The sequence below is a fragment of the Aulonocara sp. 'chitande type north' Nkhata Bay genome, linkage group LG19 (genome assembly GCF_057382095.1).
Source record: "Aulonocara sp. 'chitande type north' Nkhata Bay isolate Kocher_YH1m ecotype deep benthic linkage group LG19, A_spYH_male_GT1.1, whole genome shotgun sequence".
NCBI lineage: Eukaryota > Metazoa > Chordata > Actinopteri > Cichliformes > Cichlidae > Aulonocara > Aulonocara sp. 'chitande type north' Nkhata Bay.
Window position 1 is genome coordinate 23864017 of NC_141362.1, and position 15771 is coordinate 23879787.

Consider the following 15771-nt stretch of genomic DNA (forward strand, 5'->3'; position numbering starts at 1 on the left):
CAAAGTGTCCTATCAGTTAATTTTAGAATTTGGTATTTATAGTTTGGTATTGATTTCTGTTTCGTTTCTGTTTTCAAATCAGTTGAGTTCCAAGTAATTCCCAGAGTTGAGTTCCAGTTCAGTAAAAAAAATAAAAATAAATGTCTGAAATGTTTTCATTTTCACTTAATATTTTATATATATATATATATATATATATTTTTTTTTAACTTTGAAATTCCTATTACTTTTTTAAACTATAGGTTTTATTTTTATTACCATTTATGTGTTAATGTTTTTTTCCACACCCAGTTTTTAGTTCACTTTTAGTTATCTGTCTGCTCAGAACTCCTTTGAATCTTGGCTTCCACATTAGAATAATTTAAGGAGAAAAAAAGTCTAAAAGCTACGCTGATATTAATGAGAAAAAGCAAAAACTGAAGGATTTAAACAATAAAAGTAAAAGTAAAAGAGCAAATGTATTTTGAAAGTGAAAACATAAACTCAGAATACAACATTATAACCACTATGACTCATTCAAATCCCCCTGTTTGTAAAATAATCCAATACAAAGTATTTAACTACAGCTCGTTACTGTAACGCTCGATCTCGCTGTCTATTGGCTGCTGGCAAATGCCGCGGTCGTTACATGTCAACCAACAAATTAAAGCGATTCTCCTTTCACTAGATTTTCAGAGAAAGAGAGAGGGAGTGAGAGAGGTTGAAAGGTAGGTTTCGCGCTGCATCCTGGGTACATAGCTCCACTGTGATTCAGTGAGCCTGTTGTGTTGACTGGACACCAAAGTAAAGTGAAACTGGAGCGGGTCGGCTCCGAGGGGCTCTCCGAGCGAGTTACGATGCGTCTTTCACGGTGTTGAACGGTCGCGGTGAGCCATGAGCCACGAGCCGGTCGCCTCGAAGCGGAATTAGCCACTGTTGAGCCCCGAAAACGATTCCTTCTCGGAGGGGGGAAAGCAAAAATGAAGAAGCCGAGCGCCCTGCTCCCCGTTGCCGGCTTGACTGGGAAATGGTAGCGTGCTGTAGGGACCGCACTGGGAAGGATCATGGTCGAGAGGAGCAGCAAATTCTTGTTGATCGTCGTCGGATCCGTGTGTTTTATGCTGATTCTCTATCAGTACGTGGCCCCCGGGGTGATCAATTTCGGCTCCCCGCACGGTTATTTCACGGAAGAAGACGAGGGGGACATCTTCCCCACTCCGGACCCCCACTACGTTAAGAAATACTACTTCCCCGTTAGGGACCTGGAGAGGACGATTGATTTCCAAATTAAAGGGGAGGACGTGATCGTGTTTTTGCACATCCAGAAGACCGGGGGGACTACCTTCGGTAGGCACCTGGTGCAGAATGTCCGTCTGGAGGTCCCCTGCGACTGCAGACCGGGCCAGAAGAAGTGTACCTGCTACCGGCCGAACCGCAAGGAGACCTGGCTGTTCTCTCGGTTCTCCACCGGCTGGAGCTGCGGTTTACACGCAGACTGGACGGAGCTCACCAACTGTGTGCCAGGGGTCCTCAACAAGAAGGAGAACAAGCAGAAATCCCTGAGGTGAGACTGGGAGGTGTTTGGTGTAGTCAGGCTACTGTAGACTATGGAAAAGACACAAAGTGTGGTTTAGGTTCTAATCCCCCAAACTGCGGAGGATTTTGTTTGTCTGAAACTTTAGAGCTCTTCTCCATTGGAGGTACAATAAGGTCACTGAAAGCTCGTAAAAACTTACAGTTGATAAATAAACTTATGTCACTCAGTCAAACTGCCTTTCAGTTCTTAGCAGCTTCTTTCTGTTCATGACATATTTTACCTCATCCCCCTGGAGACATTTTAAAAGGCATAATAGTCACTGGTTTAAAGATCATCTCTCCTCATAAAAATATCAAAAGTCCACCTGGAGCAGGGTTTTTTTTTTTTTCTTTTTTAATCGCAGGATTGTTATTGTGATCCCAGAGAAGATAAAGCACAACAGAGGGTAATATAAAGGTGTTATAGTCTCATAAACGAATGTAACAAACGCATGAAAATCCCCACAGCTTCTTCACGGATGTGTTGTTCTCTGCATGGGACAGCATTACCATATAATTTTCATAAAGTCATCTATCTGTAGGTCGAGAATAGATGCTGAGAGGCAAATGTTGATTGACATTTCAACACTACACTGTCACGAAATGCCACAGGAGCTCAGCAGCATCTCTGACAATTGTTGATCGGTGCCAATATCAGGGTGCCCTCCCACTGAATCGTACACTGAGATTTGGCTGAATTTATTTCAGGAGGGCTGTAATACATCCAGGCAACATTTCCGCTCAGTAATAATCCCTCGCTTTGACTGCGAGGTACCCAGACACAATGCGCATCTTATTAAGTTATAACCCATTTCTTCTCCACGCCTTCCCCATTGTTGTTGCCCACATATTGCATCCCTCACCCAGACATATTGACGGCTGTATCAACTTCCATTTCACTGCACCCCTGTGGTTAAAGGGTACGCTTGTTGAATGGGTTATGTGTCTTTGTGTTGTCTGAGCTTGTTCAATATTTTATTTTGGCTATGGATGATCAATAGGACAAAGAGGGATTAGAAATTGTGGAAATTTGTCTGTCTGGCAGCCAGGCGTGGTGGAGATGTCAGGCCGGCTGCTCTGCTTCCCATGGCTGCTCAGACTGGGGGATCAGTGCTGCAGGCTGGGCTGGGCTTGGCTGGTAGAGGGGGAGGGAGATCGGGGGACCCTGCGGGGGTTTGGCTCCGCTCTAATCCGGGTGATTATTACCACTGGGACGCGCATACACACATACACATACACACACTAGCAGTGGTATTTGCTACTGGCGTCTGTCCTGACTCCTGTGGTTTCCCTGGGGCAGAGGTGATAACGTGTTCAGCCATTCTGCATGGAGGGCTGAGATATCACCGTGGATGCAGGATAAACTGCCTTTCATCACTTTGTGAACAGTTTCTGAGCCCGCGCGCACCTGAAGAGGCCACAGGAAAAGAACGAGACAAGAAGGCAGAGAAGATGAGAGTAAATATGCACGGGTGAGAGCACAGATGACAGACGATCGCTTGGCCCGGGTGTAATCGACTGTCTGAGCACTCGGGGCAGGAAAAACAAGGCACTGCAAGGGTAAAAACGGCCTAAAGGAAACTGTGCCGCTCCAAGCTGTGTACAGCGCAACTTTCACAAAGAAGAGAAGTGAATAACTGCAAAGAAACAAGAAGCGCTCTCTGTTTCTCTCTCTGTCACGGCTCTGTTTGTTCCTTTTTCTCCCTCGTTGCCTCTTTTTCTGGCCTCTGTCCTCATTGTTCGGTCCTCTTGTGGCACTCTTATAATGCTGGGAGCATTTATCTTGAGGGCATTGTCGTGCGAAGGCGAGTTAAAGCGTGAATTTAAAGGTGTCAGTGTGGCATTTCTCGGTGTCCCCCCAACCCGCAGCTTTCCGATCAACTGCGTATATTCGTAGTGCGTTTATGTTTGAGGAAGTGGGTTTGAGTGAATCTATGTCTGTGTGAAACGGAAAATGATTATTTAAAACAGACCTATGTAGCAGGAGCAGTTGTTGTGCTGACAGATCCAGCATCCCTCTCTCCGCAGCTGTGCGCTCATACAGCTGTCGAGTGGATTTTACACAAACGTCTCAAATGCTGCAAAAATAAAATGTGAATTAGGACCATTTCCATCAGCTGGATTGAGGCACATAAATACACCACCTGGCTGTCAACGAAAATATATATCTGCAGGAAAACCTGAATAAAGTCCAGACAAACAAACATATTTAAGATTTAATAGTGGACAAGTCACTAAAGATGGCTACCACTACTACTACTGTAAGGGTATGTGAATACATCCCAAACTCATTCAGTTTGGCTTTGCTTGGTATGCTGTGCTCTATATGATATGGATATTTCCTGAGTTTTAATGTAAGCCAAACATCTATTTCATGTCTATGTCTTTATGTTCACACGCCCTTAATGAAAATCGATGAGCTTTCTCCCACAGTGTTTTGGCAGCACACCAGTCCTTTTCATCCGTGTAGCAGGCTACCAGGGTTAGCCTTGCAGTGTTTCCCCGAGGTTAACTGTCTCCAGAAGTGGATGGGAGGGTTGAGGAAGCTTATCGGTGGGGTTGCAGCTGTAATGACATCAGCAGGAGAGCCACCAGGGTCGTGGTCAGGATTGGCTTCTCTACCAGCAGAGCTTCTTGCAGCGTTGTCTCTTGCTACTAGCTTCATGTGGGATGCATATTAAGAAATAATAATGATGACTAGGAGATTTTAGGGCTGACTTTCGGACGCTGGGGTTGTCGTTGGGTTTAAGTGGAGCTAAAGTGTTTTAAAGCTTTTACTCGTCGCTCAGTCACATGGTGAAACAGAGAGCAGAGGAGAGAAATGACAGTAAAACAGAGCAGATGCACACACTGAGCTGGAGTGAAATTAAGACTCATATAATATGTAATTATCATTAATGAAATGTTTCATTCTTACATTGTTTTAATTTTTTGATTATATTTTATCCCATTTTAATTGATTTATGCTTTGATGCAGTGATTCCCAAATTGCGGGCGGGGCCCCCTGGTGGGCCACAAAAGTATTGCATGTGGGGCAAATTACTAATAGAAAATCAGTTTGAGATTACTCAAGTATGTACAGTTCCATATTTATTTAAATTTGTGTATTGATGTCAAACGTTAATTAAAACTGGTAATATGGGTTGGTTAGTCTGTGGTAGTACTCATTACTGCTTTTGTATTGAAGTTTGTGTCAAAGTGGCAGGTGGGTCACTCACTGGGCTCAGCAGTTTGCATATGACTTGGTAGCATTAGCAATTTATAGCCAAGAGCCTGTTTCTGTTTGTTTGTTTTAAATAAAAATTTCAAGGAAACGCATCACAATCACAGATTCCATGGGATTTTCAGGTTTTTAAGTAGGCTGTAGGACTCTTGACTTTGGGAACTTCTTTAACGTGATGATGAAATCAAAGAACTTTGTCTTTGCTTGTTTCGTTCTGCTGATTAAGCATACCAGCAAAAAACCAAAAAATACTTTCAAGCCTTTTGTGAAAGAAGTATCAATATGGTTTTTGTCCAAACAAGTGCATCCATTAATAAAATTCTGCGATATTTGACAGTTGCCTAATTTATTAACTGTTTCTAATTATGTTTATATGGGGGCATGTTGCCCTTTTAATAAGAGCTAGAGAGCATCATAATTACCCTTATGAGATTTCCAAAACATTTGTGGATTTGGGAGCTGTTTTGTATTGATGCTGTAACACTTTCCAAGCCCAGTTGTTATGGCTGGATTAGTTATTGATTGAACAGATGAGTCTGTTGCACCATTTCTTCTGAATATTTCCACTTGAAGAGAGCGTAACAGCAGCTTTAAAAACGCTGAAGAAAGTAGATAAAGTATGGTTTCTTTTTTTTTTCTTTTAAATACAGTGAATCCTAATTTTTTTTTTTTTTTTTTTTTGAAGAAAATAAAACAGTTGATTGGACATAGTTTGGTGTGGAGATAAATGTGGCAGCTTCAGAGCAAAGCGCATTAAAAGGAGCAAGCAGCGGCGTGATGAATAGTTGGTAATGGGGGAGACAGGTCTGGCTTTGATTGGTGATTAGATGAGATCGATATGAACAGTGGCATTGTGGGAGAAAGTAACTCACTTACTTAGCAGAGCGCCACTGAGAGTGGATTTGTCATCTTCCCACTCCTTATACCAGTTTTAATGTTCCCCACTGATCCCATGGGACACACTATCTCGCGCTCACACACGTCCACTAATAAGTGTGTGAAACAAACAGTCAAATGCAATGCTTAAGATATGGCGCTTCTAATTGGTTAAGGAGGTTCCTATCACTTTACTCAAATTAAAGCACCACTTTCAAATGGGGGAAACCATCTGTCCTCTGGAAGTGTGTGTGTGTGTGTGTGTGTGTGTGTGTGTGTGTGTGTGTGTGTGTCTCATGACTGTGTGTGCCTGTTTTTCTTTCTTTTTTTTAATCCTGGCATGTCAAAGAGTGTCTTAGTAAGCAAAGTGATGGGGCTAATTTTACTGCCTTAGTCTCAGTCCTCTTTCAAATCGCTCCCTGTTTCTTTCTCCCCCACCTCCTCTTCAGCCCCCCTTGGCTTTTCTCTAGAACACTTTCCCTCCCTCCCTCTCCTTCCATCCTTTCCTCCCTCCTTCCGTCCACATGACGGTGTCACTCTAATCAAACAGCAGGCTTGCTTTCTGCTTGGTGGCTTTATGGCTGGGGGCTCTCTTGCTGTCTCTCTTTCACTTTTCCATCCATCTCGGGCCCGTTGTCTCTCTTTCCTTCCTTTGCCATCGTTCTCTCGCTCTCCCCCCGAGCGTGACTACTGCATTAGAGGAAATGTCTTTTCATGGAAGATTTGCTGCAATTTCCAAAATGGCTGCTTTGCCTAATGGACAACTGCCTTGGTTCTAATGAATGATTACATGTATGAGGGAGGGGAGGGGACGATGGCAGGGGGGGAACAGAAGAAGAGATGGCGGCGATGAAGAGCAATATGAGGAAGAGGATGGAATGAGTGTGGGACAAGAGGAGAGCTGTCAGGGAATGATTGGAAAGATAAAGGATGGAGGGGTGAAAACGTTTAGTTTCATTGCTGGGGAGGGGGCTAGTCAATTAGCACGGTTGTCAAGCACTGGGCATTACTCTTCTTTCAATAGGTCTGTTTCAGATTCACAGCACAAATAACTGCACCCTAAGATGGCTGTGTGTGTGCGTGCGTGCGCGTGCGTGCGTGTGTGTGGCGTGAGAGCGGATGCGTATGCATGTGGTAGCCCAGCATGATGCCAGTGCAACCCAGCATCCAGATTAACTTTGCAGAGGCAGCCACGGCTGATTGGCATATCATATGTGCGTGTGTGTGTTTGTCTATGCGAGCACATGCACGCGCTCATGTGTAGTCAGGCAGGTCAGTGTTAATCCAATCAGATTAGCTGGTTTTAAGCGCTGCCGGCTAGGAACACCAAAGCCGGTTACGTCCGTTCATCCTGTGGCTGCGGTTATAGTATTCCCGACAAACATTCCCAGATCAGTCCAGCCAGTTATTCCGTTCATGAACTCAAATCCCCTTTTCTTCTCAGGCAAGCCTGCTTATCTTCCTAGAAACCAGGCTCTGATTGGGTTTATCTCTCATGAATAATACCAGTAGCTGCTTTACTTTACCTGATGAATATCATGTTTGTACAGTGGACATGCAGTGATAAGTGTCTGGATGGATGTTTACATTTAGTCGTGGGAACATTAGTAGATTAATGGAGTTTTCAAAGGACACACAATTGATCAATGACAGTTGTTATGACCTGTTTGGTAATTAAGTAAAATATCAAACACTTGCTGTAGGAGGCGACAGGAAGGGCATCCAGTGTAAAAATCCATGCCAAATTAAATATGCAGATCCATCCACTACGGCGACCCCTTAGGAATAAAGCAGAATTTGTGGTTCAGCAGGGATAGCACGTTTGCAGTCCATCTTTCGGCAGACCGATGCATCATCAACTTCCAGAAATGCACAGTTAGAATTTTAGAGGACTGGGCGAAGACCACTCTCTATGCACGTTTGCAGGACCATACCGAAAGAAGCTTTATAGGTTGTATATCTGTACAAGCTGCCACCAGGCCGATAATCCAAAGTTCTTGCTGCTCAACCTGTTTTATTTAAAGTTTTCTTTTTAAAGCTTAAAATGCTTTAGTGTGGATTCGAATAATGAAGCCACCACAGACGTGCCAAAAGCTTCAAATATCAACTCGTTGCTCACAGCCTATTTGAGACTTTGACAGGACAGTGGATAATGTCAGGTGGATCGGTAAACACTGCACTACTAGTTCGTCATTTAGCTTTATCTTGAATTGGGAAAAATGATAATCATTTGTTATCATACAGCAAATAGTTTTGTTTTGGGGATTTTTAAAAGTTAAGTAAAGGTTTTGATTCTTTGTAGTCTGTTTAGTTGAATGCTGTTTCAAGATGTCCTCAAATAAAATGGTTATTTCTCTACTGTTAGAAAAAGTTGAGATGGATTCTGTATCTGTTTTCTCCTTTGGTAACGTAGAATTGACAGGTCTGTGCTTCACTGCTGCTTCGCGTTGACTTCAGGAGTTCAGCTCAGGTTCATTCTCAGGTCATTGCGTCAACGCATAACACAGCCTCAGGATTCAGAGCTGAGACTTTAGCTCAATAGAATATGCCAATACCTCTGTTGGGCCTCATCACTACACACATACGCAGGGTTTTAGTTTGACTCTGTGTCACGGAGACCATCTGCAGGCGTTTTGCAGCAAACGAAAGGTTGGCTTTGGTTGATCAGGGATGCAAATGTCTGATTAGAACCAAACTGTTGACGTTGGGCATTACAGAATCGACCTTAAAGTCAACATGAACCGGCACAGAAATCAAACCAGTACAGTGAAGCCGAGTTGAGGCCATTGCACGTAATTGATTGGCCGCAGCTGTTTCACCTCAGTGGATTGTAAGGGCAGGAGAAGTAGAGGGACTGCTAAACATCGTCTCCATTGATGGTATGTGAAAGGTTATCATTACCCTGCCTGCAAGACTTCATTATTGATTGAGTGCTATGGATTAGATAGGTTGGGTTTTTTTTGTCATTGATTGATTGAACTTGAATGACAGTAACATAGAGCAGAGTCTTACCAGACCAGTATGGATGTATGCTGAAGACGGACGACAGACACGCAGACAGAGAGAGCATGAGCGCGGGACAGAAAAGCAGGAGTGATGTGTTTCTTAATCATTACACAGCCCCTACCACTCTGTGTGTCACTCCTTTTCTTCCACCCTCTGTTGCCGACTGTCAAATGTCAACCCTCGCCACCGCCACCGAAGTGATTCTGCGGCCCTGTGGACAAATAACCGTGCGGTGAATGATTAGCAGACATTTCTATGGCTGTTAATAAGGGGTGTTACGCTGCAGCAGCTCCGCCAACAGGATTACCGCCTATTGATTATCCTAGCCTAGCATTAGTTTTGCTAGCTAAAAGCGACTGGCTGATTAGTGAGCATTTCTATAGTGGTTAATGAGTGGTGCTGCGGAATGCTATGGTATGCTATCCATGAGAATGGGATTACAGTCTATTAATCAGACAAGAGGCTCGCTGGAGTCATTAGCCAGCCCCGCGGCAAAGTCAGCGCATCTGTGGCTTATTTCTGGTTCCTAAATGAGGTTTGGCCTTGTCTCCATTGTCTGGTCTCTCGCTACATATCAACACTGAGTTTCTTGTCTTTCTTTTAACACCCAATGATTCCCTATTCTTTGATCGCACTTCTCATCTTTTGCCCTCCCTCACATCTTCTTTCCTTCCTCAGAGATGGAGAAGGACAGAGAGAGAGAGAGAGGGAAGGAGACATCCCTAGGGGAAGCCTCTCTCTGCATCCATTAACGGCACTGTCTTTTCACGTCCCTCAATATGACAAGTCCAGACAGGATGTGAACCCGGAGCTGCTCCTCATCTCTCAGTGTGCATTCCCTCTCCTTTATTTGTTAACAAACAAATAAATGCGACCGTTTTCTGCATGCTAGGATTTATGAATAATCTATTCACGAAGCTGATGTGTGTCTGTGGGTGCGTGCTTGCGTGTGTGCGAGCGAGAGATGGCCAAAGGAGGCATGTGAACGGAGAGGCGAGGCTGACAAGCGTGTTAATTGAATTGTGGGAAAAATGCAAATCCTGCACTGCCTCTTTGAGTTAGGGGGAGGAGTTTCAGCTGACTGTGACCGTCTCTGCTCACACACGCCCATGCACACACACACACTGAGCTAACTTTTACCGATCCCCCAAAAAAACAGTTTTGCCTGCTACTATTTGACGCCTCTTCCCATCATTACCCATCAGCCTTCTCAGTTTTTCTGCCCGTCATGCCATCCCAGGACCTCTTTTGTCTCTGTGTGTGTGTGTGTGTGTGTGTGTGTGTGTGTGTGTGTGTGTGTGTGTGTGTGTGTGTGTGTGTGTGTGTGTGTTCATATGTGTTTGCATGTGAGGGTCCCGCCAGAGTGGGGGAAAAATGAAATTCCTCGTTCTGCTACACTTGGTTTGTGTACTTTGCTTTAGGGCAGAGCTGTAGATCACCAGAGTTGCTCCTTGTTTTGTTTTGGTTGTTTTGAAAGTGCAGTGTGTGTCTGTGTGCGAGTGCATGTCCTCTAACTTCATTGGTGCATGTGTGTGTGCCGTGTGAATGTGTGTCCTGTGGGATCTGTGTTCACAGCACTGTACATTAATTTGATTTGTGAGCCTGCCCGTGACTGCATGTTTGCCTGGTAAACCACAGATGAAATGTGTTGCTTACATTGCTGCCAAGCGTCACTGAAAATGCATATTTCTGATTATCTTCTAATACAAATAATGAGCTTTGAGCTGTGATTTGTTACAATTCCTAAAAGCCAAGGTGTGTTTGTGAACATTTAGGTGCACCTTACCATTATTTCTGCACAATGTCAGCTTCAGATGATGCAGTTTCTTGTTTCTGAGGCCCTCCCAGGGATGTCTCCAAAATCACTGCATTTACATGAATAAGATTGACGTTGCATAATAATATCTACATTTTCTAAAGGCTTTAAAAGGCGAAAAAGCTCGACGGTGGTCACTTTAAATATTAACAAGGACAAACCGAACAACAAAAAGTCACTCGCTGCTTTCTTTTCTCCAGTATGAACAGAGCGATAGTTGTGACGTCACATCTGCGCTCGCCTCTGTTCCATTGTTTCCATAACTCGCTGCCGCCTCTCATCCAAACTGGCATCTCCTGACTCGCCCTTGGATTCTTCTGTCGGATTAGTTCTATGTTACAAATGCCACTGGTGACATTGAGTGTTTTTGTCTTAACTCTGGAAACAAGCCCCCGAACTTCTGGTTTCATTTCAGCCCTCTGTGCACCATCTGTAGCTGGGCATAAATAATAAAAACTTCATCGGGCTGCTCGGAGAGATTTAGATTTTTATTTTGTGCTGAGCAGAATTAAAGGCGAACCGCAGCTGATTACTTGTACCACAAACAGTTGCATGAGGAGCTGTCAGGTGGCAGCTACTAAAAGATGTTTCTTGCACACAAACGCACACAGATTATGCGAGAGGCCTGGTTGAGTTAAGAGTTAAATCCATACGTCTCCTTGTTTGAAAATCAGCACCGACTCTTGTTGATCTGAGCTTTAAATGTAGGGCAGGCCTCTCCTGTAACTGCACTAAAGAGACGAGTGAGAGAGTGTCACTCTGCCAAATAAAGGTCAGCGTTAAAGCTAATCCAGTTATACTATTCTTAGTGCCTCTTCACCTCTTTGTCTCTTGCCGCTCTTCCTTCTCCTCCTCTTCTTCATCTCACTTGGCTCTGTGGATCTGGGCTGCAAGTATGTCAGGTTCACCTTTGTTTTCCCCTTCTCTCTTTCGCTCTGTCAAAAAAAACTTCTTCATCCTGCGCGCCACCACCGCTGTCATTCCGAGTCCCCAGCGCGTGTCAGCTTCCTCCAGAGAGAGGAAGTGATGTGTCAGGATGCGCCTTTATCCGCCAGTGATCTGATCTGATGTGAGATTGAGATAAACACAGGAGGAGTATAATGTTCTCTCCCTCTCTCACCCTGGGGAACTGTACGACGGGTTTCTTTTTTCCCCCCACCCTCTGTCTGTGCCTTTTTTCCCTCATGTGCACAGACAGAAAAATCAGGTGGTCTTGGGGTAATTGCCAAGTTACAAAGGGAATTCTAGGGAGTGGGTCTTTCATGTCTGCTAAGCCCGTCAATTCCTTAAAATATCTCCTTTGATACCTTATACTAGAAGTTTAGGACGAAGTCTTGTAACAGTGAGATCACTGGTTTGATCCCCCATGATATGTAATATTTCTTCCGACAGCTTTGTGTTGTTACAGTCTTTAAGTAAGATACTAAACTTCCATCAGCTTCTAGTTTTATACTTTTTGTTAGCCTGTCAAATAAATGCAAAAAAATACTAAATTACTTCAGGAGCTCCTACAGATGCATAGTAGAGTGTTGTGACATTTTTTTAGACTAGTACTTGAAAAGGATACAAAGTGTATCAATATTTCAGATTTTCCCCTGGAGTTGTCCTAACAACCACATAGATTGGTTACTTAGGCTTTAATAGGCAGAGAAAATCCAGTCCCACTGAGGCTGCACTGTTTTCAGCAGACAGTCTAGTGTCTTATATTTAAAACTGCTGTATTTATTAGAGTAGATACACATGGAGAGGCAAGGCTAATACCATAACCAACCACTTGAACATTGCATCCTTCCATCTTCTACCAGTTATAAAATCAGGGTCGTGGGGAGAGGATAGGCCAGTACATCCTAAACAGGTCACCAGTCTATGGCAGGGATAACAGAGAAACAGACAACTGTTGAAAATGACATTCACTCCTATGGCCAATTTAGAAATCCCAATTAACCTAACCCCATGCACATGTTTGGACTGTGGGAGGAAGCCAGTATACCCAGAGAGAACCCACTCGAGCACAGGGAGAACATGTGAACTCCATAAAGAAAGGACTCAGCCGACCAGTGTGGATTCCCAGAACCTCCTTCCTGTGAGGCAGCCGTGCTAACCACTGCACCCTGGTGCTGCCCGTTGCGGATATTTTTAGATAACTCCCCAACTAAGCCTGAACATCTGTTTCAAAGTTTATTTTCATACTTAGTCAATGGCATCCACTGCTAATACGCTTTCGAGCATTCCACTCCAGTCTCGGCCTAAACCCCGGAAATTTTGGTATGCTGTAATTATCTCCAAGGTAGTCCTGCTACCTCCTAAAAAAATATTTTATTAGACAACCGAACAGATGACCAAAAAAGGAGCTTTGACGAGTTCAAACGCATGAAAACGCATCACTTAGCGGTGCTTAAGAGGGCTTTGTCATGTCCCGGAAAGTAGAACATAACAGCCCAATTAGAGCTGAGTATGTAAATTAGATGTTTATGAGAGACAAGACTTATCCTGCCTCTTTAAGGCAAACAGTATTGAAATCGTTCAGTCTTTGTTTTTGTGTTTTTCGCTTGTTCTGAAAATTGGACTTGGCTGCACATCCCAGTCTGTAATTACTCGACAAATGAAGCCAAAGTAATAACTATCAAACCGCTTTCCCAATGACTTCTTGTCACTCCGCTGCCGTCTATGAATTTCATATTCTCCTCTAGTGGAAAGCCAGGTAATTTGAGGTGTTAGCTCCAAAGCTTTGAACAAACGTTACCCCACCACCAATGAGCCTTTAAGCACAGAGAAGCTTTCAGAGGTGAGTGTGTCATTGTGAAGCAAGGTGTTCCCAGAAAATGAGTAAAACAAGTGAGATTGTTCTCTTTTATTTAAGCTTTTTTTCCTTTTTCCCTGCTAGGAAAGTAATTTAAACACAGTGTTGACTGAAAGAGGTGGCGAGGCAGAGGGTTTTGGAAAAAAAAAGATTCAAATTAAGCAGCTGATACTCAGAAACACTACGCATAAACAAAGACAAATACCGGTTATAGGACTAAAAGGCTATTAATTTGCAGAAGGCAAGATACTAACTGTAATGCAACACTTAAACCACCGAAACAAAATAAAGAGAAGTACCATTAACAGTATTTGAAGAAGAAAAAAAAACACAGGAAAAAAGACCTAGGCAGTAGCCGTTTTCTCTGCTTCTGAGTGTCTATAGCAATAGATGAAAGAGAGTAGAGGTATTAAAGGTGCATGAAACTCCCTGGAGTCCAGAAAGATGTCACTTCATCACAACTTGGACTATTTCCCATTTGCGTGATGCTGGCCTTTTGAGCATCACAATGCAAATAGTCCGAGGCACTCATGCAAAAATGCAGACCGTGCTCTCTCTGCCACACACATGCTCCCTCCGTCCCTTACAGACTTTATGATGTTCACTGTTCCCCCCCCACATGTGCCTTCCCCCCCCCCCCCCCCTCCCTCTCTTTTCCTCCCTTCCTTCCCGTTCTCCCCTCGCTCTCTGCCATCTTTTGTCCGGCATCTCTTCACGCTTGACCGGCCTTGCTGTGACTCTTGACTTCAAAGAGCTACTTCATTCATCAGTCACTCATCAGAAAGAGAGGGCCATTCAGCGCTGCGCTAAAAGAGAGGGAGGGGACGAGGAATGAGTGTATAAAAAAGAAAAAAAAAAGAGTGTGCTTTGGGGGGGCGGGGGATAAGTGTATGAAAAGAGGGCACGAGAGAGAAAGGGGATCCGCTCTTGACCGCGGGAGACCTTGGGAGTCACAAAAGCAAAAAAAGGGACATGCTCCCACACATCCACACACCCATACAGAGTCCCTGTCAGCACTTAAACAAACTGTCTCACACTTGTTTTCCATCCTGTTGGGTGTGTGCAGATGCCTCGTGCACATTTCCTTCCATCGTTTTCTGTCAATCTCCGTTTTCTCTCTCTGTCTTTTTTTTTTGTCTTCTCATTCTTCTCATTTGAGCCAGCGGTGCAGAGGGGGCGTCGAGTCCCGTTCCTTCTGTAATCCCCTCACTGCACCTGGGTATTTTTTTTTCTCTTTCAAATCTTTTCTACACGACCGCTCGCCACTATTTCTAAATGTGTATTTTCACTCCATTGGTGTTCACTGACATTCTCCCTCTTTTTTCCCATTCCTCTGTATTTTGAGGTGGCTGACAAGCTAGTTTTCAGGTCAGTGGGAATTGCTATTGCCTCCCCTCTCAGTTGGAGTCTGGCTCACACTCGACTGCATACAAACACACTCGCACACACAGATATGCACACTTATTGTTCATCCTGCTCTTTTTTCTCTTTTATAACCGGTTTATATGGACATGTGGTTCTGTGGCCTTGTACACACGGTTTCTTAACTTGTAAAGATTTCTTGTAGGTGCGCCAGGTGTCTTTCATCCACCTTCATGTCTTTTCATCATCCCGGCTTTTACTTGCGTTTCTCTCTCAAGTAATAAGTCACAACTGAAAGACTGTGACGCTCTGGGTGCTACGATCTGTTTTTGTGGTTTTTCACTCTGTATGGAGAAGCGATTTCTTTATGACTCACCTTGTTTGTGTGTGGGCATGTACCGTATGTATCTAAACTCTTACCGAAGTTAACGTTTCATGCTCAACAAGCAGGTTTTAATGTTTTTACAAGAGGTAATTATGGTCTTATGTAAGGATGCCAGTGCCTGTTGAAGGACTTTTAAAAGTTTGAAACGGCTTTTTGTTGTATAGAAAGTAAAAGTATATGCATACAGTGAACGGTAATATGTCATTGTCATTTTTATTATTATTTTTTGTGCACCCTGCAATTACTGTGTGCTGAGCGTAAGAGCCTAAAATAATATTTGACTGTTAAGATGTTTTGTTTTGTTTTTTTCATATTTATTTAATTTGATTATTATTTTTTTTTACTGTTAATATATTTTTTCCCATACAGCACAATTTAACTGTTTTTCTAAGGTGTTACGTAGGCACCCCTCACTATCTGGTGCTACTTGAGGCTTCACACTTTTTTCTGATGGGAAATTCAGCGTAAAAGATGGGTGTAGCATCCATTACTGGTTTCTGAAGCGCTGTTTTGAAGCTTCAAGATGTTTCCGTTCATATGTTGGGGTTCTGAAACCAGATCTGAGGAGCGAGGTGTAGCTCTGACGGTCATCCCGGATAATCTTCCTTTCTGAAACTGAGACTGAGTAAAAAAATGGAGTAAATGTAATGATAGACTGAACCCATGAACTCGGCAAGGAATTGTATACATAGGTCAAAATAGCATTTTAATTCCTTAAGTCCAGTTAGCTTTTTTTTTTTTAAAGTGCA

At 43.5% G+C, this 15771-nt stretch overlaps 1 protein-coding gene across 1 annotated transcript in view; it reads left to right on the forward strand.

Annotated features, from left to right (window-relative positions):
• Positions 1 to 719: 719 nt before the first annotated feature.
• The window catches only part of hs6st1a (heparan sulfate 6-O-sulfotransferase 1a), a 60505-nt gene continuing 45453 nt past the window's right edge, over positions 720 to 15771 (forward strand). Inside the window, exon 1 of the mRNA XM_086274303.1 lies at positions 720 to 1543. Within this exon, the coding sequence (XP_086130429.1) occupies positions 1044 to 1543 (500 nt within the window). The 5' untranslated portion in view covers positions 720 to 1043. The remainder of the gene's footprint in view (positions 1544 to 15771) is intronic.